At 43.4% G+C, this 26,161-nt stretch overlaps 1 protein-coding gene across 1 annotated transcript in view; it reads left to right on the forward strand.

The window, feature by feature from the left end:
• Positions 1-26,161, forward strand: part of PDPK1 (3-phosphoinositide dependent protein kinase 1) — a 1,584,105-nt gene that overhangs the window by 64,019 nt on the left and 1,493,925 nt on the right. The window contains exon 4 of the mRNA XM_044088924.1: positions 1,544-1,843. Coding sequence (XP_043944859.1) covers positions 1,544-1,843 — 300 coding nt within the window. The remainder of the gene's footprint in view (positions 1-1,543; positions 1,844-26,161) is intronic.

A 26,161-nucleotide genomic window follows, 5' to 3' on the forward strand; every position in this document is an offset into this window, starting at 1 on the left:
ACTCCGAGGCATTTGGTTCCCAGAAGAGATCAATTCACACTTCAGTGTCCTAGAGATGAGAGCAGTTCTAGCACTGCAGGCCTTCCAGGGCATCCTTCCTCATAGAACAATTGGCATACCAACTGACATGTCCATGGATTGGAACATCAACAAATGGGTGGGTGGGGGGAGACCCTGTTGAGAGAGAGTTTATGGCAGTGGGCGATCTCTTCCATCTGCTTTCTTATGGCATTGCACATACCGGGGAAATCCAGCTTGCTAACAAACTCAGCAGGTCCATTCTGATGCCTCACAAGTGAGCTCTCAATCAGTGGCAGAGGCAATTTTCCGTCAGTGAGGTTGACCTTACTGCAACCTCTTTGCATCTCCTCACAACAGATACAGCAGGTTCTTTGACCTAATCCCCACCTCTGGGGGAGTTCTCCAGAGATGCTGTAGCCCACATTTTATCCTCCGGTCTCGTCTCTTTTTTTTATGCTCATCACCGAGTACCTTTGGTTCCCAAATTCTTATGGAAGGCACTTTGTTTGGTTGAAGAGCATTGATATCTTCATTGCCCCCTTTTGGTCTCGCCATATGTGGTTTCCCTTGCTTTGGTGTCTCCTTTGCTATCTACCATGGATACTCAACTCCAGTCCAGACCTTCTCTTTCAACCCACAGGGATGGATCAACTGGACTTCACAAGCCTGAAGTTGACCGCATGGTTTCTCCAATTCCACTAACAGACAACTCAGGCTTTCTTCCGCAGTCTGACATGTTTCTATCTTCCCACAAGACCTCTACTAGGAAGATGTACAAAGGTAAATGGAAAAGATTCTCTATTTGGGCTCTGCAGAGAGAATCGGACCCCTTTCACTCATCCTACCTCTGCTGTCCTAGAGTTTTTAGCGTGTGTTTTTCAAGATGGAGTTGGTTTCTCTATTGTCCAAGTGCAGTTGGCAGTAATTTCTTCTAATTTTCATTCAGGTGAAAATGCTTCTGCATTACTTCAAAATTGTGTAAGGTGCCTCAAAAGTACTTTCTTGCTTTAGGCACCAAGTGAAGGAACCTGCCTCTACCTGGGATTTAACTGTCTTGCTGCAAGGGTTAACTCAAACTTTTTGAGCAATCAGCTAAATCTGACTTGATGTTTTTATCCTGGAAAACTTTCTAGTGGCTGTTACATATGTGAGATGAGTTTCTGAAGTGACATGATTATTGCAGAACGTCAGTTCGAGGTTTGAGTCCCACTTCTGCTACTAATAGTTTTGCTTTGTCTTAACCTAGAGTTAGTTCCTCCTATACTTATAAGGTAGCAAACTCTATCTGAGGTATAGCAGGATGACTGGGGCGTTATGGGTAAAGTGAGGAGCTTGAGAGTCTAGTAAATGCGATTATCTGATCCAAGGTTGGATCCATGTTCAGTAATTGAGAACAAATGGAAATTGACAACACAAATGCATAGTTATGGTGAGTACATAACTTTTAATTTTTAACCTGTGCATGCCTGTTGCACTGTAGGCAAGAGTAATGTCTTAAAATGCTAAAAACTTGAAATATAAGCCAAGTTCTCTTTTTCTTCAGTATGATGCTGCTCCTCTCCAGCATACTGTGGTTATATGCCTTCGACCAACTCCATCAATGGTAATATATCAGTCTGGTTCCACTTTGCTGCCTGCTAGTGCAGGCTTGACCAACAGCCAAGATTCCACCATGGAAGGCACTGCAGCTGAAACGAGGACCACGACCAACTCCTCACAGCAGCATTCAACACAGTTGCAGCAGGCAACACAGCAGTCAAGGAAGAAAAGGCCAGAAGATTTCAAATTTGGCAAAATTCTTGGAGAGGGCTCTTTTTCTACAGTAAGTTGATTTATTTGTCTTTTATTTATAAATATTTCTGCTATGATGGCAGAAATTAGCTCTGTGGTTAAATGTTATAATTCATTTCATGCTATAAAGTGTTTTGTAGCAGTGTTTTTCTTTGTAAAACAAAACATGAATGTATAGAGGTAGAGCCAGCGGAAATAAGGTACATGGCATTGAGGTTTTCCTTGAAATGGTGAAAACTACTGTGACAGTCATGATATATTTAAAAAAAAATGTATAGTGGTCCCAGTTCAGTGGGTAAAGATAATGCTTTGACAGAAATATCATAGCAAGAATGCATACACATTGGAGAAAGAGGCACCATGTTTGTCAATCCACGTCATGCAACTGGTTTTGAGAAAGGCATGTATCATCCTGCTGAGGGGAGTATAAATATTGTGGGTATGAGGACTGCAGGACAGGTACCATGTGCAGTGTTTCTTGTTTGCCCAAATTATATGGATTCTGATCTCTGAACCACTTCAGTGTTAGGGCAAGTCATTTCCATATGAAGTCCTGCTTGATGACATCAGCTACATTTTGCTTTCTTAGGGAAGACAAGGTCTTCATGTTAAATAAATGGTGGTTTTTATGAGCGAATGCAGCCTTGTATGTCATTTCTTTGCAATATTACATGCAGGAAATACGCATACTAAATCATGTACAAACTGTAATGGGGGAGTGAAGGCTCTTCTGGCTATGAAATGTTCTTTTCTGCTGCATGTGTTAACATCTTGCTGAAATTACGTGGAGTGCATGCCAGTGGCTTTCCAAGGTAGTTGAGGTGCTGCAGAAGCCATTGATGTGATAATAGGACCATTTTCAGAAATCTTTGGTTTCTGTGTCATAGGCACTAGAAATCCCTGGTAGAGGTTTCCAGGTTATTAGTTTTCTCACTTTACTTTCATGCAACACAGGACTACCTCTGGTCATTTCTTTCCTACCACTCAAGCTTCAGACAAAGTACAACAAAACTCCAAAGCAGCCCACAGACATACAAGTATTTGTGCAGTGTTGCAAGTAGCACCTTTTCTTTTTCCTTTTTCTATTTTTCTTAGTTTCATTCGTTTCATTTGTTTCTCCCTTCGTTTGAGAAAATTTACTTTTCCATTCAGCACTAAGCTTTGCCCCACCATATTGAAAGCTCACAATGTCCAGTTATGTCTGTTTCTGTGTATGTATGTAGAAAGCAATTTATGCATGTTGATGGGCACATAAAATATTACCTGAAATAAAAATATTCAAGTCTTTGGTTTCACATTTAACTGCAAGCCTGTAATGTGTGTTTGCATGTACACAAGTATATGCAAGTTCACAACAAATGGTTGCACATAATCCCACTTTGTGCAAGGAGCTGTTTTTAAATCCAAAACACAAAGGAACAAGAACAAACAATCCTTGCAGTTCATTTATTAAAGTAATTAATTTGCCAGGATTTAAAGGTGTGTATATATATATATATATATATATATATATATATATATTTTTTTTTTTTTATATGCAAATGTTTGTGAAGATGTGCATTTATGTGGTTGTCTTTCATTTTGTTGACAATACAAGTGAGTGACAAACTGAGAGGCATCACATATGAGTGACTGGACATTTGTATGAATTACATTTGGTTGAGTTCAGTCTTGATATAGTGCAGGTATGTAGAAGTGTGCAGGAAAATGAATGTTTGAAAACGTTTTTGTTGTGTAAATGTACAAGACTGTTATAGTGGGAAGTGTGTGTGGAAGTGTTCACTGGTTGATAGGTTCACAGGATGCTACTAGGCTATTGGCCCTGAGGCCCTTATAAACCGAGCCAAGAATTTCACCCATGTTCCTTCAAAGTCAGCACCTGTTTCCCCTGTCCAGCAGGGACGCAGGCGGGATCCCAGGGATATATTTTCTATTTCCCATCCAGTTGTTCAGGTTCCCTGTAAAGAGGGCTAGAAAGGTACTCTGCTTGGCATGGAGAGGGAGTCTATTCCACAGATTGGGGGAGGGGGTCTTTAGAACAGATGTCTGTCCTACTAGCAAGTTCTGTTAATGTCACAGACCAGATTAAGGCATTGTGTGTGGGTTGCGCGAGTGGAGTTTCACTTTTGGATATGCAGCAACTCCATCAAGGCTGGGTCTAAGATGGCCTTGTATGGCAGACATGGGTCATCTCTGAGGAGTTTTTAAAGACTGAGTAGAGGGGCAGGGCTTTTAGCCTGTCTGTATAGGACAGGTGTCTGAGACCTTGGATTTTCCTGGTCAGGAACCTCTGTGGTCTCTCCAACTGCTGCATGTGCTTAGCAAGGTACATGCCAAAGGGGACATTGTATTTAATAATGGGTCTGATAAGGGAGGAGTACAGGGATGTTATGACCTCCTTATTCCTGGATGAAGTACACTTATTTATGATGTAGGCCATGTAGAAAGCATTCTGTACAATGGAGGCAACATGGTCAAAAGTCAGGTTCCTATCAACATTGGGTGCCCAAGATGTTAGGCAAGGGGATACATTTTGTTTTTAGGTTGTATCCTGCCAAGGTTATAACAGCTGAACAGCTTTTGTAGTTTCAGGATGCCTTCCATGCACCCAGACTGTCGGGCAGCTCAGGCTGAGCTGACTAAAAGACAAGTTTGAGCTTGAAGCCCTTCATGAGCTTTCCTGCCAGCAGAGAGGGGGAAGTTGAACCCTGGAAAGACTATTCTAGGAGTAACAAAAAAATAAATGTCCACACCCTGGCATAAAAAAACACACAAAAAAAACCCAAGGGGGATTAGAAGGGGGGAGCGGTTACTGCAGCAGTGATCATTCTGTCATTTACTGTTATGCTAAGTTCAACTAACACAACTGTACTGTTTTCTTCATATTGATCATTACTGCAGTAGCTTTAGCTATATGGGTAGATTACCATAACCAACTATATTTTGGAGGTTGAAGGAGAAGGGTCCAGGAACCCCTGGAGAGTGGCCCCTAGCAAAGCATGATCTAAGCCTACATAAGGAATCTAGCTTCTAGTGCTTTGTAAAGGTATGCACAGAGGACTGAGTGGCAGCTTTATAGTACAGGCATGTAGGAAAATGAATGCTTGATTGAAAAGGTAGTGCTTTGAAAATGTACAAGATTCTGGTATACCAGGTGGTGTGTATTTGGGAGTGTTCACTAGTTAATATTAGGTAAGAGGGTAGATTTAGTGTTGTGGCTGTTAAATGTTTTTGTCCTTTTGTCCTGATTAGTGGTACTGTTAGGAATAAGGTATCTGATATCCTTTTCATTCATTCCTCAACTGATGGGTCTTGGATTTGACTCGGATGTTTCTGGCAGATCATTGGAGCCTAACTCTTGAGCTCCTCCTTTTACCCATAAATCCATGCCAACCTGACATATAACTTGGATCTCATTTGCTGCCATGTAGCTACAGATGCGGATCCTCTCACTCTCGAGCATTTGGGTGATTTCTTCGTGAAGTAGTGAGTTTTGTTAAATTTTGTACTCTGTACTTAGATTTCTTTCGCTCTCATGTCCTGCTTGATTATTTTTTTGCTTTCATTTGTGATTTTGAGCAGTTAACGATTTCTTAGTACTTCTCTTTTGTACCATTGTTGGTACTTTGCTGCCAAAGTTTTCTTCTACTGTACTCTCTATAATATTTCTTGCCTACCATTGTTGGTAGTTATCTTTTTCTACCATTTCTATTCTTTCTAATACAAAAAAAAAAGTAATTTTTGTAGTGATTGCTTTCCTTTGCTTAGGCCAGTATGGCTGTCAAACCTACCGGTTTTAAAAAATGCATCACCTGTGGATGTAAACTACCAAACCTGAATGACTGCAGGGAGTGTGTATTATGTTTAGAAGCTGCATATTTAGATGTGGACTTCTCCATTTGCTGTGGTTTCAACTCAAGGAGTCTCACACAGGAGGAACAAGCTAGTATTGAAGGGACTTCTCCCTTCCATTTTTGCTTCAGGTGGGGCTGAAACCCCCATCAAAGAAATCTAATTGAAAGCCTGAACATGGCTTCCAATGGTAGACTCTCATAAGAGGTCAGCAGATCTCACATCTTTGGCTCCTTTGGAGCCTTCTATTAAAATGTCAAAATCGGATCCGACCATCTCTAATCCATCTACTTTGAAATAAAAATAACCTCTAATCTGATTAACTCTTCACCTACCAGATCTGGTCACATCTTTGCTCCCTTCACCCTTCTTGGAGGAATCCCCCCTGTAGACATTAAAGATCTCTGTTGCTTTTGTGTTAGTACATGAATAAACAAGACTTCTTGGGTTCTGTTTAAGCAGCTTTATTCTATACAAACATTACCGTAAAGCTTATTTGGCTATGACTAACGTATACAAACTAACTGCTGTGATCCATACATGCTTACACACTGGCTGCTTCAGAATGGCACTAGGGATTGCACACGTCTGGAATGTTTATGTGCACGCACAGCCTCTCGTGCTGCTTAGACACAGAGCACACATGCTACACTCAGATCTACATCCTTCCTCTGAGAAGTAGATCATGCAATTTGTCATGAGATATTTAGCATGCAGAAATCACAAATTTAGAGACATGCACTATACAATACTAGGTTCATAAAATTGTGAATCATCCAGTTTTAGAACCGGAACAGTCCCTGCAAAATGGTTGACTACTGGAATGTTCAAATTACCGTCCGGAACAGAATCCGACTTTTGAACACAAACTGATCTGGAAACGATGTCTGACTCCGTCTTTGACTTAGAGTATGCATCACAGATATAATGTGACCACAGTGGTAGTGATTCTGGTACAGGAAGAAGATGTCTGCGATTCCTCCTGTACTCTACAGCCTCAGAGTTTACCAAATAAGATAATGGAAAAATAAGAAAACCACTGCCCGTGGTAAAGAAAAAGCACTCGCACTATTAAAACATAAAATAAATTAACATACAAAATTCACAGACTGTCAGGAATTCGTTATCCAGTTGCAGGGTTTTGTATTTCTTGCTTAATCGTTCAAACAAATTGAGCTGTGTTTTTTAGGGAGCCATATTCAGTATGCTGTTCCCTCTGTTTTGAAAGTTGCAGTGCGAGTGCTTTTTCTTTACCACAGGCAGTGGTTTTCTTATTTTTCTGTTTTGTGTTTTAATTAGTCTGTTAGTTTACCCAATAAGATCTCTGCCTGGCACAGATGCCTGGTTATCTGTCCTGTTCGATCAAAACCTTTAGTTGTTTGGATTCATACAGTCGCTCCCTCCCTCAACGAATGAAGTAATCTGCTCGATCTGTCGCAACTAGATTTCTCAGTATTATGCTTCTTCAACAATTGAGCCCTGATGGTTTTATTATTCTAAGAGTAAGGCTTCAACAAACTGGATGAAATAGAAAGTGTAGTTCTAGTTTGTCTTGAAAGTAGTCTTTGAGCAGTTGAGCCAAGAAAATGGTCACGAGGTAAGTTTCTGAGATTAAGTAAATTCAAGAATACATCGGTATTGACACGCTCCAACTTTTCAAGTAATTGCTTAGCAAGTCTGTACTGTACATTCAACTAGACCATTGGATTGAGGATGTTCAGGACTACTAGTGTCATGTACAAAGTCCCATTCTCTCGCAAGTTTCTGAAACACCTGGCAAGTAAATTGAGTACCATTATCAGAATAAAGTTGGTGAGGAGTACCATGAACTGAAAAATGACAGTGATAACAGCTGTTGAGGTTATTTGGTAGTAGATCAATCTCAAAACAGAGTAAGAGTCTACCAAAACCAAATAGTGTTGATTATTCCAGTAGACAAAGGTAGTTCAGGTATTGTACTTAGCTGAAGTGGTTCCTTTTGCAAATGTGCTCTGGTACTTTTACATATTGAACAAGAAGAAAGAACACCAATGACTTTTGATAATGAAGGCCAAAATACTAGCTCTCTGGCCTTTCTCTTGGTGGATAATAAACCTGGGTGGCCAAGATGCAAAATCTGGATATATTTGTGCTGTTAACGAAGCAGGAACAACAGTTTTAGCACCTTTGAAAATACCATCTTCCATCAACAGTTCATCTCTGTAGGGAAAGTATGATTGTACTTCAGGTGATACACTAGATTGTTTTGACGGTCATCCAACATTGATGTAGTGCTCAAGCTTTTGTGAAATTTGATCAGTCATAATATGATCTCTCAATTCGTCTGGTGGAAAAATGATGCAGTGACGACATATCAAAGTAAAAATTTTCAGCATCACTTTGTTCTATTGTACTTTTAGATGATCTAAGTAAAGTATCTGCCAGAAAAAGCAGACAACTGGTTTATTCACATCATAGTACCTTAACGTGGTGGTGGGGGTTTGCATTCTTCCGCTTAAGGTCATCAAATGCCTTCTGATGATGATATAACCGTTACTATACAACATTCTTTGGTGTTGGCTCGCAACGGTGCTGTCAACTTGCTGAAATCTGGCATAAACTTGCCTAAATAGTTGACCATGCCCAGAAAATGTAATCTCTGCACATTATCTGGTGCTGACGTCTCTAAAATAACTGTTTGGTTGGGTCATGTTTTAAGCCTGTACTTGTAAACAGATGTCCTACTTGGGTTATTTCTGGAAGTCTGAATTTGTACTTGAGGATTGAGCTTCAAGTTTACATCACTTGCTCTATCTAGGATTTTCTTCAGGTTTGTCATGCTCTGCTTTGCCATTGTCTCCAACTAATAGATAGTCTACTATTATGGCACAAGGATAACCTGAAAAAATTTGTTCCATTGCACACTGAAATACTTCACTTACAGAACTTATTCCAAATGGTATCCTTAGAAATCTGTATCTGCCAAACAGGGTACTAAAAGTAGTTGGAAATGAGGATTTGCAATCCAGCATCACTTGCCAAAATGAACTTTCTGCATCCAAAACATCCAGCATCACTTGTCAAAATGAACTTTCTGCATCCCAAACAGAAAATACAGTGGTATTTGGTATTAGAGCTGTGACTTCAACTGTGCGCATTTGACGATGTGGCCTCTCTAATTTTTTGTTCAAATCTCTAGGGTAAATGCATATTCTGATTTCACCTGAGCCTTTCTTGTGAGCGGCTATCATGGGCAACACCGATTCAGTTGGTTCTGTGACTGGACAAATCACACATTGCTGCAACATCTTATCCAGCTGAGCTTGGACTTTCATCTTTCATAGCTATCGGAACTCTTCATAGCTATCGGAACTCTTCTTGCTGGTCTGACCACTGGAGTGACTTCGGGGTCTAATACACAACTGGAAGCTTGCCCAACTTGTCATCGAAAACATCAGCGTACTCTGAGAAAATGGCTTCTATAAAATTTGTACTTGGAACTGCACTCACATGATGAACTTCTTTAGCAAATGAAAGCAGTCGTCTGGTCTCCCGACTTCAGATGTTCCTAAGAAGAGCAAGGATAAGGACCGTGACAGGCTTAGGGTCAAATTAGCCAACGATGTCCCTGTTAAGTTGGTTGTCGGCCCAGCGGTAGTCAGGCACTTTTTGCTCCTGCAGTCTGCGGATGTTCAGCAGCAGGCATCTGCGGATACCTTTTCTGAGTCTTCCATTCTGCAGGCTTCCACTTTGTCTTCTGTCCATCTGCCAGTTGCCGCCTCTGATGGATCCGGAGCTACTAAGTGGGCGCAGTCTTCTGAGGCTTCTTTTCTCCACCTGGAGACCATATCTAGAATGACCTTGATTCAGACTTCTGCGGTGGCCAGGCCTCCCGAGTCCCTCCGGCTTTTTAGCAGGCCATCCAGCCGAAAATCTACTCCTAAACAGGCATCGGCCTCCCCTCAAATGCCTCAGGCTCAGATGGTTAAAATGGCTAGTTATATCGTGACCCTTATTCAAGGCTCTCAGACACCTTCTAAAAGGATTAGGGAATTGTCCCCTGAAGCTTTCTCTGCCTCAGACTGAGGTTTCCAGCAACTTTGCTGATGGAGGGAAACTCCACACCTTTTCTGGTTTTGAGGATTATGATGCAATAGACTCCATCCCTTCTGCCTCCCTTCCAGAAGATTTTTTTTTGGAGATACTCTGAGTACTCTTAGGGAGCATTTCAGATGGGAAAGTCAGGACTACTCTGCCTAAGAAAGGGGTTAGGGAATTCTTAGATTTGCCACAGCACAAGCCTTTGGCTATCCCTTTGGTTTTGGAAGTCGTTGGTTTTCATGGAGAACTCTTTGACTCCTAAGTCTATTTCTCCTGCTCCCAGAAAGCCTGACTGGTATTAGAGTTCCTGATTCTCATCAGTTTATTTTCAGGAATCCTACTGCTGATCCAGAGATTATTTCTCAAGGCTCTAAGGGTGTTAAAGCCACGGTTACTAGAAATCCTGTTCCTTCTGACAGGGAATCTAGGGCTTTGGATAGATGGAGTAAAAAGATTTATACTTCAACCCTTCTAAGAATTGGACTTTTCCTGACCCTAGTAAACAGAGTCGTACTAGGTCTAGGGGTTACAGGTCTTCTAGGGGACAGACTTCCACTCCTCAAAAAGCTAAGCACTGGCAGGCTTCCTCTTCAGAATCTGGGAGTTCTAAGCAAACTTCACAAAGCAAGCATTCAGCCTTCCCCTGCCTGCCTCTGTGGGCCCAGGGTTTCCTTTGGGGGGAAGGTTAGCCATGTTTGCAAATGTCTGGTTCACCATCACAAATGACAAATGAGTGCTCAAAGTAGTATCCCAAGGCTACAAGTTCTCCTTTCACACCTTCCCTGTCCACCAAGGATACCCGGATATACCCCCAAATCAAAGGGCAGAAGCAGAAAAAAACGGTTTCTTCTTTACTAAATCTGGGAGCAATAGAGCCTGTTCCTGAACTTACAGGTAGGCCAGGGTTTCTACTAAATACTTTTCCTGGTTCCCAAAAAGGGGGCACCTGGCATCCTATTCTGGATTTCTCCATTCTAAACACATTTTTGGTTATTCCTAAATTCAGAATGCTCACTCTTCAGCAGATGCTGCCAATGCTGGCCAAGGATTCCTGGCTGGTGACTTTGTATCTCAAAGAAGCTTATCTGCACATCCCAGTAAGGGAAAGCTGCAGGCAGTTCCTTCGTTTCAGGGTGGTGAATAGGCACTTCCAGTTCTCTGCACTGCCCTTTGACTTATCTACTGCTTCCAGAGTTTTTACCAAATGCCTGGCTCCAGTCATTGCTTTTTGCAGGCAAAGAAGCATTCAGATTTACCCTTACTTGGATGATTGTCTTATTTAGGCAAACTCTCCAGAGCAACTTCTAAAGGATTTGGACTTTGTAAAGAACCTTTTCACCTCTTTGGGGTACACCATCAACAAAAAGAAGTCAAAATTGGTACCCACCGGGTAGAGTGTTTTCCTGGGGGCGAGCCTGAATACAGCTGCCCAGATGGTATTCCTCCCTCAAGAGAAACAAATGGATCTTTCGAATTACATCAAAAATTTGGCAAGTCTGACCCAGCTCTCTGCAAGGCAATTCCAGCAAGCCCTGGAATTCATGGCTTCATGTATTCTGATGATTCCATATGCCAGACTGTGTATGAGGAAAATACAATGGTACCTCAAAAACCTTTGGTGTCAAACACTCGGGATTTAGACTTGATACTTCCTCTTATCCCCTGCCTGCAGATGGAGTTACTTTGGTGGGTGACTGCCTGTGTGCAGAACAAAGCCTGCCTTTCTGTCCACCTCCTGCCAGCCAGACTCTCGCCACAGATGCCTCGGACTATGCTTGGGGAGCACATCTAGAGGGCAGAGGCATTCAGGGGACTTGGAACTCTCAACAGGTTCATTTGCACATAAATCTGAAGGAATTGGTGGCAGTCCAGCAGGCCTTAATGGCTTTCAAACATATTTTCTCTCCTGGTACTCTTCTGGTCAGGACAGACAACACCATTATCATGGTACATCAACAAGCAGGGACAGACGCATCTTATCCCCTGTGCAGACAAAGCATGATACTATGGGCCATAGCTTCCATGGGCATTCATCTGATAGCTCAGTTTCTTCCAGGAAGGCTCAAGCACCTTGGCAGACCAGTTGAGCAGGCAGGTCCTAGATCCTCACGAGTGGCAACTAAACAAGACCATCTTCTATCGCATAATTCAGCAGTGGGGCACTCCCCAGGTGGATCTCTTCTCATCTGCAACCAACCACCTTCTTCCAACCTTTTGCACCAGAGATCATCACAAAGCTTGGAAAGTGGATGCCCTGTCCTTCCCCTGGACGCAGCTCTCGGTCTGTGTATTCCCTCCTCTGCCTCTTCTTCCCAGACTGCTGTTAAAGATAAGGGATGAAAAACCATCATAGCTCCAGACTGGCCCAGACAACATTGGTATCGACTACTACGCATCTTCACCTGATAGCAGATCTCTTCGTTCAGGATGGGGGAAGAATTCTGCATCCTCATCTTCAGACTCTGCATTTGGCAGCTTAGCTCATAATTTAAACCTTTGCCAACAAGTGATTGGGGTCCTTCATGAGGCCAGGAGGCCTAGCACTAGGAAATCTTATGCAAGTAAGTGGAAACAATTCTCCATTTGGATGCAGACTAGAGGGGAAGACCCTTCTCAACCTTCTCTTCCTCTCATTCTTGACTATCTGGCAAGCTTGCTTAATGGTGGAATTTCCTTTTCTTATATCAAAATCCATGCTTCAGCTATTTCTGCTCATTGTTTCTTTGAGCATCCCTTTTTCTCTCATCCTTAGATGAAACTGTTCCTCAGGGGAGCTAGGGGAGCTAGCAATTTAAAGCCTCCCAGAAGGGCACCTACTCCTGCTTGGGATCTCAATTTTGTACTTGAGAAAATTACTTTGCCTCCTTTTGAACCAGCTGCTTCAGCAGACCTGAAGTTTCTCCTGGAAAACTGCCTTTCTTTTGGCTACTACTTCAACTAGAAGAGTTCTGAGCTGTAGGCCCTAATGGCAGTAGAGCCTTTTATCATCTTCCATGTGCATCGGGGTTTCTCTTTATCTCTCCTTTATGCCTAAGGTGGTTTCTAGCCCGTCTCTTAACCAGTCTATCCACTTGCCTACCTCCTTTCCTAATCCTCGAAGTAAAGGGGGGAAAGGTTACTGCATTCCCTGGATGTGTATAGACAGCTAAGATTTTACGTGGACAGGACTAAATCTTTTTGAAAGTCGGATCAGTTGTTGGTCAGTTTTGCTCCTGGAGCTCAGGGCAAAGCTATTTCAAAACAGGCCATTTCTAAGTGGATTGCTCATTGTATTCACTTTTGTTAAAGCATGGCAAGGTTCCTCCTCAGAGTATTAGGACTCATTCTACTAGGGCAGCCTCTACCTCAGCAGCTTTCTTAAGAGGTGTATATACTAGGGACATACTGGAAGCAGCTCCATGGACTTCTGTCCACACTTTCACTAAACATTACAATTTACCTTTTTCTAAGTCCAGAGCTAGTTTTGCCACTGCAATGATCTTCGTGTTTCACTGTTGCAGTCATTACATTTGGGTTATCTGCCTGCAGGTAGCCCTCAGCCGGCCTGAATATCAAAGTCTTGGGTCCTGCGTCGGGTGTTGTCTCTTCTTCCATGACATCAGGTCATCAGGGGTATAAAGCATGCAGCCGACGCCATTACATCAATATTTCCTGCCGTGCAGTGCCTGAAGCAGTTAGCAAGTGCCAGTCTGCCGAGTCCGGACATTTTCGTTTGAGTTTCAGACCCAAAGTCTTCAAAAAAGCCAAGTACCCTGTTTGGGGATCCTTTTTCTTGCTCTAAACCGATGTCAGTAAAAGTTAAGAATTGTATTACCTGTGGAAAGCAAATACCTCAACGATTTTAATTCGTACTGCATTTCTTGCTTAGGCGCAGACCACAACGTCCCTCGCTGTTGGTTTTGTGCTTTATTCAATCCTCAAACTATTCGTCGTCTGTTCATTTTTGCATTAAAGTATTTTGGTACTCTGTTCATAGGTTCATACTAGGCTATCTGCCCTAGGGCATTTATAAGCCTAGCCAGAGTATGTTTGGCTTTCGCCACCCATTTTAAATTAATTTTGCTATGCCCTTTTCGAGGTTAGTATACTGTGCCTCTGTCTAACAGTGACACAGAAGTGATACGATCTCCCATCCATCATAAAGATTCCTCTTGAAGAGAGTCAGTGAGGGACTCTGCCTAACCTGGACTGGGATTTCATTCCAGAGTGAAGGGAGCCTCTGGGTTATGAATCTGTCCCTCCAGCATGTCCTATTTATTTCAGTGCTGAGGTTCAAGTCTCTCGAGCATGTAGCTCGATGGGATTTGGATTTTTTGAGGTGCAGCATGTCCTTTAATTCCGGGTTGGACATGTCTTTATACGTCAGGCACAGTTCGCCTCTGAGCAGGCGGTATGCCACTGAGTAGAGTTGGAGATGTCCTTCAAGGATGCATCTGCAGTCCTAACAAATGGGTTGTCCTGGCCTCAGGCAGCCCTTCGGTCGGCCGGATTCCAAAGTCTGGGTCTGGCCTCGGCTGGTGTCGCACTTCACCCGACGTCATAGCTGCAGTTCTTCGGGTATAAAGGCATCAGCCGACGCCATTTTCCTCAGTCTTTCGTGCCGCGTGGCGCCCGAAGCAGAAGCTGTTCACAAGTGCCGGTCGGTCAGATCCAGAGATTACTTCTACCGAAGACTTCTAAAAAGCTAAGTACCCCGTTGGGGACTCTTTCTTGCCTCAGCCGATGTCAGAAAAAGTGAATAACTGTTTAACTTGTGGGAAACAAATACCTCATAAAGACTTCCACTCGTTCTGCCTACCTTGTTTAGGCCCACACCACAACGTAGCAGCTTGTTTAGCCTGTGCTTCCTTCAACCGACGGACGCTTAGACGTCTGTCGGAGTTTGCAGAGGAGTTTTTCGGCTCTGCTTTTGCTTATATCATGCCGTCGGAGACTCCGACTTCTCATTTAGCTAAAAAACGTAAGGAAAAGGACCGACACTCGCGGTCCGCGGTTTCGGCCGAAACCGCGGACAAGCCAACCACGAGTCTCTGTTTCGGCTGAAACCGAGTCAGCGGTTCTTCCTTCGGCCGAAAGCATGCCTCCTACTACCGAGGCCTCTTCCAGCTTGGCTGAATCTGCTACTGAAATACCACCTGCTCCCACAATTTCTCAGGATTTATCAGATACTATTCCCCTAGATGTATCTACTCCTGCACGTGGAGCTGCTAGGCCCCCTGCATCCATGTCAATTAAGGCCTTTGCCAGGGCTAAAGCAGCTAAATCTTCCAAGGCTGTGCCTACTAAAGCCCCCTCTCACAGGCCTAGCTCTAGTACTCAAATGCTTAGTCTAGCAGAGGATCTCATTTCTTTGATCAGGGGATCCCAGTCTCATTCTGATAGGGCCTCTCGGCCCCCTCCAGAGAAGAGGCCTAGAGCAGAACCCCCTGAGCCAGTTTCTTCTGATTACTCCTCAGATGAATCAGAAAATACTAACCCTCCTGAGGGCCCTTACTCTCCATATGAGGACTCTGATGCAGAAGATTCCATTCCTTCTGCCTCTCCTCCTGAGGAATTTTCTTTTGGGGAAACCTTGCATGCTATGAGGGAACAATTTCAATGGCAGGGTCAGGATTTCTCAGACTCTAGGAAAAGGCTTAGGACTTTTTTGCATTTGCCACAGCATAGGCCTTTAGCCATTCCTCCAGTACTTACAGTTGTGGATGATGCATTTAATGATGCTTGTACTGCTCCTGATTCACTCCCTCCGGCCCCTGCTAAGCCCGACAGATACTACAGGGTTCCGGACACACATAATCACTTGTATAAGGCTCCTTTTGCAGATCCTGAAACAATTTCTCAGGGCCCCAAGGCTATAGCAACTACCTCTGCCAAAAACCCACTCCCCTCTGAAAGGGAATCTAGGGCCTTGGAGAGATGGGGTAAAAAAGTTTATACTTCTGCTACTCTTTCGGCTAGGGCCTTAAACTGTCAATTCCACATGATTCAGTATCAGGAATTTGTTAGATCAGTTGTCTAAAAAGCTGTCCTCTCCTGAACCTTTAGACAGAAAGTCTCTGCAGGATATGGTACATAACATACAGCAGGTCAGTAATCATTCCTTAAAATGCGGCTATGATGCACTGGAGGCCTCCTTTAGATCAGCTATGAATGGTACAGTGATCAGAAGGCATGCATGGTTAAAAGAGCAGTCCTTACCAGACCATGTAAAAACAAAGCTCCTAGATGCTCCCATGGATAAACAAAATTTGTTTGGCTCTCCCGCACAGCAAGTGCTGAAGAAGGTGGAAGAGAAAGCAAAATCTGTCCAGACAGTCAAGGATTTCTTACAGGTCCAGCCTCCAAGGTTTAGTAGGAACTGGCCTTCCAAGACTTGGTCCTTTCCAGACACCAACAGAGCACAGAGAGGCAGGAATAGGCGCACAAGAGGCAGAGGTCAATACAGAGGTGCCTACAGAGGGCGTCAGTGGCAGCCTAACAACCAGCGAAATACTGCTGCAGATCCAGCCACTACCACTTCCACAGGACAATCACAGTGACTTGGCTCTGAAGCCGCCTACCAGGGAACAACTAGAAGCACCCTTAGGCGGAAAGTCAGCCTTATTTTCAGTAAACTGGCATTGCATTACAGGAGACAAATGGATTTTACAGACAATAGACAAAGGTTACAGGTTTCACTTCCATACTCTACCAAGGAAGAGAGGAATGCCAAACCTACTTCCAAATCAAATGACAAACGCTCTAGAACAAATAGACAACTTAAAAAGGATGAGAGCTATAGAAAAGGTACCACCTATGGAACAAGGGCAAGGATTTTACTCCAGACTTTTCCTGGTGCCAAGGAAGGAAAATCAATGGAGACCTATTCTAGACCTGTCCGCACTGAACACATTCCTCATTGTCCCAAAATTCAAAATGCTGACTCTACAGCAGCTTCTTCCCATGCTGGGCAAGGAGTCTTGGCTGGTAACTCTAGATCTCAAGGAGGCATACCTGCACGTCCCCATACGACCAATTTGCAGAAGATACCTCAGATTTCTTGCAGGATCAGAGCATTATCAATTCTCAGCATTGCCTTTTGGCTTATCTACTGCGCCCAGAGTATTCACGAAATGCCTGGCATCAGTAATTGCTCATTGCAGGCTTCAGGGAATTCAAATTTACCCTTACCTGGACGACTGCCTGTTACAAGCGGACAACAAAAACAAATTAACAAAAGAATAAAAACCACAAGATGCAACTGCTCTGTTCAAGAGACCAAAACTCACAAGTCCAAAAGATAGTTAAGCAAAAAAGAGGTAGGTCTCACCACGATGTTGTAGAAAATAAAACTCCGTATCTCCTTACAATAGAGGCAAAAATACAACTTTATTCCATAAATAACAAGAATAAGCGCTTTCGCGTAGATTAGTACTACGCTTCATCAGATAAATTAACAAAAGACTTGAAAAGGGTCATTCATCTACTGCAAGCCTTGGGATACACAGTCAGTATAAAAAAGTCAAGGCTGTTGCCATCCCAAAGGATAACTTTCTTGGGTGCAGAACTGGACACATCAAATCAAATGGCATCCCTCACAGCAGAAAAGCAAAAGCACCTTCCACTCTACTTCATGGCATTAACTACGCAGAACAAGCTTACAGCAAGGAAAGTCCTGCAAGCCCTGGGTTACATGGCATCCTGCATAATATTGATCCCACATGCCAGACTGCATATGAGGAAGTTGCAATGGTACCTCAGGAATTTATGGTCTCAGCACAAGCACAGCCTAGAAACCCAAATTCCAGTAATTCCTTGCCTGAAACAAGAATTCCGATGGTGGGCTCAGGCCTGTCAATTGAACAAAGGACTGCCCTTCCACAGCCCGCAACCAAGCCAGACTATTACCACGGACGCCTCAGACCTCGGTTGGGGGGCACACATGCTGGACAAGTGCATACAAGGCTTATGGACTCAAGACCAGCTAAACCTACACATAAACCAAAAAGAGATGCTGGCAGTAAAACTGGCAATTCAGGCATTCAGACCGTTTCTCCATCAGGGACATTTATTGATAAGGACGGACAACACCACAGTGATGTGGTATATCAACAAACAGGGGGGCACACACTCATATCCTCTATGCCGGATGGCAATGGATCTCTGGAATGTGGCCCTAAGCCTCAACATACAGCTCAAGGCAATATTTGTGCCAGGAAAAGAAAACATACTAGCAGACATCTTAAGCAGGACTACCACAGATGCCCACGAATGGATGCTGCATCCAGACATCTTCAGATCCATCACAAGGAAATGGGGGCTACCAGAAATAGACTTATTCGCATCCCCACACAATCACCAATTGAAAAAATTCTGCACAAGGACTTACCACCCACTTGCTTGGAAGGTGGACTCCCTTTCTTTCAGTTGGGAAAACCTGACAGCATATGCATTCCCACCTCTTCCTTTGATGCACAGGGTGCTATTGAAGATCAAAGAAGACCACCCAAGGATCATCCTGATAGCTCCAGACTGGCCGAGGCAGCACTGGTACCCACTACTGAGGAGTATGTCTCGGGAACTCCCATGGCCTCTACCTCTGGTTCCTTTACTGCTAACACAAAACAACTTCAAAACCCTGCATCCGAACCTGAAAACACTGCAGCTAGCTGCTTGGAGCATTGCATAAGACAAAATAACCCAGATTTATCTCAAAGGGTTAAAGACATTATCTTGGAAGCTCGCAGACCTTCAACAAGAAAAACTTACTCAGCAAAATGGAAAAGATTTCTCTTTTGGAGTGCAGCAAAAGGGCAAAATGTAGCACTGGTAAACATAGCTAACATCCTGGAGTATTTAGCAGAGCTTTTTCACAATGGCCTGTCTTACTCTTCCATTAAGATTCATGCGTCAGCTATTTCAGCAGAATATAACATGGATCCTCCAGTCTTCTCTCATCCTCTACTCGGGCAGTTTCTAAGAGGAATCAAAAATGTAAAACCACCAAGGAAGCCACCATTGCCTACATGGGACGTGAACTTTGTGCTAGAAAAGTTGACACTTCCCCCTTTTGAACCAGCAGCAACAGCAGAATTACAGTACTTATCATGGAAAACAGCTTTCCTGCTTGCAATCACTTCAGCAGGAAGGGTTTCTGAATTACAGGCATTAATGGCAGTACAACCCTTCCTTATCTTCCATCAGGATAGAGTGTCCATGAGAACTAATCCTACCTTTATGCCAAAGGTGGTCTCCAGGGTATCTTTAAACCAAGCAATCCACCTACCTACATTCTTCCCCAACCCACAGAACAGGGAGAAAGACTGCTGCATACCTTGGATGTGCATAGACAATTGCGCTACTACCTGGACAGAACCAAGAACAATAGAAAAACTGACCAGCTTCTGGTAGCATATGCCACAGGAATGGAAGGAAAAGCAATTTCAAAACAGACAATCTCAAAATGGATAGGAAATTGCATTAGATTTTGTTATTCTTATCATGGAAAGGCAACTCCAGAAAATATCAGACCTCACTCCACAAGGGCTACAGCCACAACTACAGCTTTTTTACGAGGAGTGGCTACAAAAGACATTTTAGAGGCTGCTACTTGGAGCTCCGTGCATACATTTGCCAAGCATTATAATCTACCCTTATGCTCCAGATCCCGAGCAGGTTTTGCCACTGCTGTTTTGCAAGGGATCTTAGCTACACCATAATCTTATTAGGACCTCCTCCCCCAGTTTTGGCTATGGTATTCTACCCATTTGTTAGGACTGCAGATGCATCCTTGAAGGACATAGTACAGTTTTGTACCTACCATAAATGTAGATGTCCGAGAGGTATGCATCCGCAGTCAGGATTACCCACCCTCCTTCCCCTCTGTGGTACTCCTAGGGTATTTGCCCATCTTGTAGCTAGCTGGGGGAATCTATTATGGTGTATTTGTTTGTATATATGTATATACATGTTTATTTCTATTTGCTCTCTGTTGTTTGGAAACATTTGCATTTATCCAAATTTAGCCTTCCTAGAGGGCATCTGGCATCTGGGGCAAGAAACACTGAGGAAAATGGCGTTGGCTGATGCCTTTATACCCGAAGAACTGCAGCTATGACGTCGGGTGAAGTGCGACACCAGCCGAGGCCAGACCCAGACTTTGAAATCCGGCCGACCGAAGGGCTTCCTGAGGCCAGGACAACCCATTTGTTAGGACTGCAGATGCATACCTCTCGGACATCTACATTTATGGTAGGTACAAAACTGTACTTTTTGTACCTACCATAAATGTAGATGTTCCGAGTGTTCACCCTGCTGCAGTCCAGGTTACCCTCCCTCCATCCCCTCTGAACTAGCTGGACTTATCTATACCATTCTATCCTATACAACCTCTGTGGTGTATTTGCTTGTGCCTGAAGGTATTGTTTTATTTTTATATGTACATTTTTATATAGCAATATATATATTGCCTACCTATTGCGGGCACCTGACATCTGGGGCAAAAAAAAAAAATGAAGAAAATGGCGTCTGATGCCTCTTATATACCCCCGGTGCTCTGACGTCAGGCAAGAAGTGACAGCAACCGACGCTAGACCAAGACTTTGGATCTCAGACCGACTGCGGGACCACCTGACGGCAGGATAACCCAAGTGTGATGACTGCAGCAGGGTGAACACTCTAACGTCTACATTTATGGTAGGTACAAAACTGTACTTTCCTGACTTTCATAAATTCCTTTTTAAAAACCCTGCTGCAGACCCAGAAACTATTTCACGGGGTCCCAAAGGAGTTGAGGCTACTGCTGCAAAAAACCCTACCCCCTCTGACAGGGATTCTAGTGCACTGGATAGATGGGGAAAAAAGGTTTACACGTCTGCAACCTTTGATATAACTGCCTTAAACTGTCAGTTTCATATGTTCAAATATCAGCAACATATCGTGGGATTGCTTAAACAGAAAATGTTAAACTCTGAATCTGCAGAAAACAAGGAAATGCAGGATTTATTGCATGCAGCTGAACAAGTTGGAAAAAATACTTTACAATGTGGTTTTGATTCTTTGGAGGCCTCCTGCAGGGCCGCAGTTACGGGTTCTGTAATTAGGAGGCATGCTTGGTTAAAAGAACAAAATCTGCCTGATCATGTCAAAGTTAAATTATTAGATGCACCTTTACAGCATGATTCTTTGTTTGGGGTTAAGGCAGAAGAGGTGTTAAAGAAAATGGAGGACAAAGCTAAATCTATGCAAACTGTCAAAGATTTTTTACAAGTACAGCCACCTAGGTTTAGTAGTCACTGGCCTACAAAGAATTGGCCCTTTCCTGCATCAGACAGACCTCAAAGGGGCAGATCCAGACACCCTAGAGGCAGGTCCCAGACGCAAGGTTCATACAGGTCAAAGCAATGGGGTACTTCTACCTCCAAAGTTGACTAAGACAAATCACAACCATACAGGAAACAGTCCCAATGACTTCCCCCTGCTTGCACCAAGCATTTATCTCCTGGCAGCACCATTAGGGGGAAAATTAGCACTTTTTTTTCAAAATTGGCACATTATAACCCAGGACAAGTGGGTTCTAAATAGTGTCACAAGGCTACAAGTTTCATTTCCGTACCCTGCCAAGGGCAAACGGCTGGCCAGATCTGCCAAAAAATCAATGGGCAGTGGCACAAAAACAAGTCTCATCTCTCATGGACATGGGGGCCATTCAACAAGTACCAGAGCAAGAGCAGGGACAAGAATTTTACTCAAGACTGTCCTTGATACCCAGGAAGGACAAGGCCTGGAGACCAGTACTGGACCTGTCCATTCTGAACACATTCCTGGATATACCAAAATTCAAAATGTTGACTTTGCAGCAGCTTCTGCCCATGCTGGGCAAGAATGCTTGGCTTGTGACTTTAGACCTAAAAGAGGCATACCTGCATGTCCCAATCAGACAATCATGCAGAAGATACCTCAGATTCAAGGCAGGCTCAATGCATTACCAATTCTCTGCACTACCCTTTGGCTTATCTACTGCGCCCAGGGTCTTTATAAAGTGCCTGGCACCAGTAATTGCATTCTACAAACAAGGAGGAATACAAATATATCCTTACTTGGACGACTGTCTAATTCAAGCAGAGAACAAGGACATTCTTCTGCAGCATCTGGCGTTTGTGAAAAGACTTCTAACATGCCTAGGGTACACACGCAACGAAAAGAAATCAAAACTAGTACCCTCTCGAGAGATAATATGCCTGGGTGCAAGCTTAAATACAACTGTCCAGATGGCTTATCTCACGCCAGACAAACAAGGGTCTTTGCCCACAGTGCAGGCTGGAGAAGTTGTTTGACCGCAACTGAGCTACAAAATATAAGTATCTTTTGATTATTTTTACAGATTACTGTTTTTATAATTTAATATATATAAAGCACTTTGTCTATTCAGAATCTTCACAAATCCTTATCTGTTTAAAAACTTTCATTTGACTCTGTAGTGCTTTCTTAGGCTATTTTGTCCCACCCTACCTCCCTGTTGGTGTCTTGCTCTTATACTTGGTGGCTTTGCAGTTGCCCGCCCCTACTGTGACACACCTCCCAGTCTAGTGTCATTAGCTCATTCTTCTTAATACAGAGAGAACATTTGATAAGGCCTTCTGTTCCTCCTTTTTCCCTTTTCAAAATGTAAAACAAAACTTTTTTTTTCTTTTTCGCCTGAACCTTCTTGTGTTCTGACTGTCCTTCTCAAACATATCGGAAATATACAGTATATTTCAGAGCATTTGTTATAACTGTATTTGCTATAACTGATTTAAGTATTTTTTTCTGGCTTTTGAATATTTACTGCTTAGCGACTGCATCTTAGCCTGTTTATACAGCTCTGCATTCTATTTAAACTGTTTTTGTGTTGATTAACTGTTTTGCACTCTTAAAAAGTTATTTGTTGCTTAATTTTACCTGTAGGCTAACACACTCAAGTGTGCTAGCCGCTTAAAAGCATTTATAGCATTTACAGTCTGTTTTTTCCTTGTCTCTGTAAAAAAAAAAAAAAAAAAACACCTCTTGTTTTCCCACCTTACTGAACTAGAGTAGTTCAGTTTCAGAGTTGCTGATCCCTGGGCTTTGTTTTTAGTTCCTGTTACTGATCCATTGCCTTATTAGGAAGGAGGGAAGTTTCTTTGCTTACCAGTGGGAGTGGGAAGCACTGAGCAGCCTTTTGTCCGAATTGGTGAAGTTTCAGCCAGAAACTAGTAGTCCATTGGTCGCTTTGGGCCAATTCCTAGCTCCTTTCAGCCCCTGCTATAAAACACGCTAAACACGCGTTTTCCAGCTTGTACCAACTCAGCACAGATCCTCGTGGTGGCCTGCAGAGTGATCCAAGCAGCAGAGAGCTAAAAGAGTGACTTTCTACCAGATATAAGTATTTTTTGTGGCTTTCCCACTGTTATTAAGCTAGCGACTGCATTTCGCCTGTTTTACTGCTACTTTAAGTGATTTCTGCATTTTACACTGTTTATTGCACTTTAAGTTACTAATTGTTGCAAATTGTTTCTGTAGGCTACACACTAAAGTGCGCTAGCCGATTTACAGCATTTACTATCTGTTTTTTTCCTTATCTCTGTAATAAAACAAAAAAATCTCTTGTTTTCCCGCCTTACTGAACTAGAGTAGTCCAGTTTAAGAGTTGCTGATCCCTGGGCTTTGTTTTTAGTTCCTGTTACTGATCCATTGCCTTATTAGGAAGGAGGGAATTTTCTTTGCTTACCAGTGGGAGTGGGAAGCACTGAGCGGCCTTTTTGTCCGATTTGGTGAAGTTTCAGCCAGAAACTGGTAGTCCATTGGTCGTTTTGGGCCAATTCCTAGCTCCCTTCAGCCCCCTGCTATAAAACACGATAAACGCGCGCTAGCGCGGAGTTGCCACTGTTGCACACAAGAGCAGCGGCGGTTAAACAAGGTTAAACTATTTCGGGACATCTAAATTCCACTCTTCAAATTTTCCCTTAGAACTGCCTTCCTCGAGCTGTACTGCTGATCTAACCAGCATATCCTATAACTGAAAAGTTAATCTCTACTTGATTCCCAAGTAGACTATTCTCTATCTGTAAAGCCTAGCACTTACTCCTACAGTACTTGCACCTTGATAAAGCACTCTTATTATAGATAGTACCCCACCAGCCTAAAACCCACTTCCCCTGGAGTCCTTTGAAAGTCTCTATCTACTACTTCTAGTATGTCGAGGGATCAGTTGCTAGTGTCCTCTCCAGCTCAACTGGTGAACCTGGGAATATTGAGGCAATGTTACAATTGCCTCATGTACACAGACAATCCTCTCCTTCTCCCACAAAACACAAATACATGCGAGAGATGCAACTATATGGCCAAACTGGAGGCTGAGCTCTCTCAACATAGGACTGGCAAGACCAGACAGGAGGAGAAGGTAACCACACACAATACATACCCAGTCACACATGGTACCATCACAACTTCAAATCATACACATACTCACACAAAGACATACTCTGAGGCTCTGATCAAAAATTTACCAAAACAGCAGAGGCCACCAAAGCAGACACCCAAACAACTACCACCTCACGACCCAACACATGCAACACATAGACCACACAGTCAGAGTGTCAAACAGTCACAGCCCTTAAGGCCAAACAAAATGCCAGACACACTTGTCATTGGTGATTCCATAGTCAGACACACTGACGTCCCGCTCACCAGACTGAGTAAGGAGAAGGTCACAGTAAGCTGCCTGTCGGGCGCTAGAATCCGCCACATAACGCAAGCACTCAGGTCTCTCAACAGCAGGTACAAGTACGACTCGGTCATTGTCCACGCTGGTGTCAACGACCTGAGACATACCTCCTTGGACTACATGAAAAGGGACATCGAGGAGCTCTCTGATTATTTAGCCCAGGCAGGTATGACCCTGACCTTGAGCAGTATCCTACCTTCACCTAGAATGATGCCACAATACAGTGATAAGATGATCAGCTTTAATAATTGGCTTAAATTCTGGTGTCATTCTAAGAGTATCCAATGTCTGTCTGCCTGGGATGACATGCTGGACAAGCCACGCTGCTTCTAAGGGACGGCTTGCACCTGTCACCCTGGGCTTCCGGATATTGGCAAAGGCTCTTGCCACCCCCATAGCGCCTTTTTTAGGCAAGGCTCAAATTCTAAACCTACCACCCTAGAACACCAAAAGGAAAAAGCTAAGGGTAATGCTGCTCAATGCCAGAAGTCTCAATCTCAAGATGCACGCACTCGAGGCCCTTCTCAATATGGAGAACATCGATGTCTGTGCTGTGACAGAAACCTGGTTCAAGGCTCCTGAGAGCACCCCAGCACTAACAGGTTTCACCTCATATCATGCCCGCCCCAAAATCCGGACAACACCAAGAAAGGAGGGGGGGGTGTCCATATTCATAAAGGACACCCACACCTCAAGGTTGGTGGCAACGCACGATGCATCGGAGACCATCCAGGTGCAATTAACCATAGGCAAGACTGCTCTGCAATTTGTAGCATGTTACAGGCCACCCTCTCAAACTCAGGAACCTCACATGGCCTTCCTGAAAACATTGGAGGGGATAAATGCATCTCCAAACACCATCATACTAGATGACTTCAACTACCCTAATATTGACTGGGAACACTACTCAAGCCCGAACACTCTAACCCAAAGATTCCTGGAGTTCATAAACTCAAATGCCATGGAACAACTAGTCACCATCCCCACAAGAGGAGAAAACATACTTGATCTCATCATCACGAACATGGGATCAAAATGTTCAACACCGGAAGTATACCCCTCACTGGTGAGATCAGATCATAAACTAATCTCGCTGGAGGTCCTCATCCCGAACCCACCTGGAACAAAAAAGACCACAGTGAAAAACTTCACAAAAGCCGATTTCCCACTTCTAAAACTAGTGTGGTCTCCTTTAAGGCCCCTGAGCCAGTGGTAAACATTACTCAAACCGCTGAATCACTTACAAATGCCTTCTACCAGCACCTACAGGACTGCATGGATCAGGCAATCCCAAACAAAACTAAGACTCTCTGTACCAAAGGCAAGCATCCAGTCTGGTGGACCCCAGCCATAAACAAGCTCTACAACAAAAGGAGGAAGCTACTACAAGATAGAGCAAAATCCTTGAAAGGTAAGACACCTTTGATCATTATAAGTAAAAACTAAGAGCTCTCATAAAATCATCCAAGGCAAATTTTGAGAGAAAAATCGCCAAGGACTCTAAAGACAATCATAAGGCCTTCTTTAGCTATGTTAGAAACCTAGGAGGAAACTCCCAGATATGCTCAGAATTAGTTCAAAATGATGTGAAAATTACTGAACCTACACACATTGCTAACATACTGGCTGACAGGTTCAGTGCAAACTTCTCCCCAAAAGGAGAGATATCTATACCAGAAGATTGTAGCCACCAAA

The sequence above is a fragment of the Protopterus annectens genome, chromosome 12.part0 (genome assembly GCF_019279795.1).
Source record: "Protopterus annectens isolate FY-2018-M chromosome 12.part0, PAN1.0, whole genome shotgun sequence".
Taxonomy (NCBI): Eukaryota; Metazoa; Chordata; order Ceratodontiformes; family Protopteridae; genus Protopterus; species Protopterus annectens.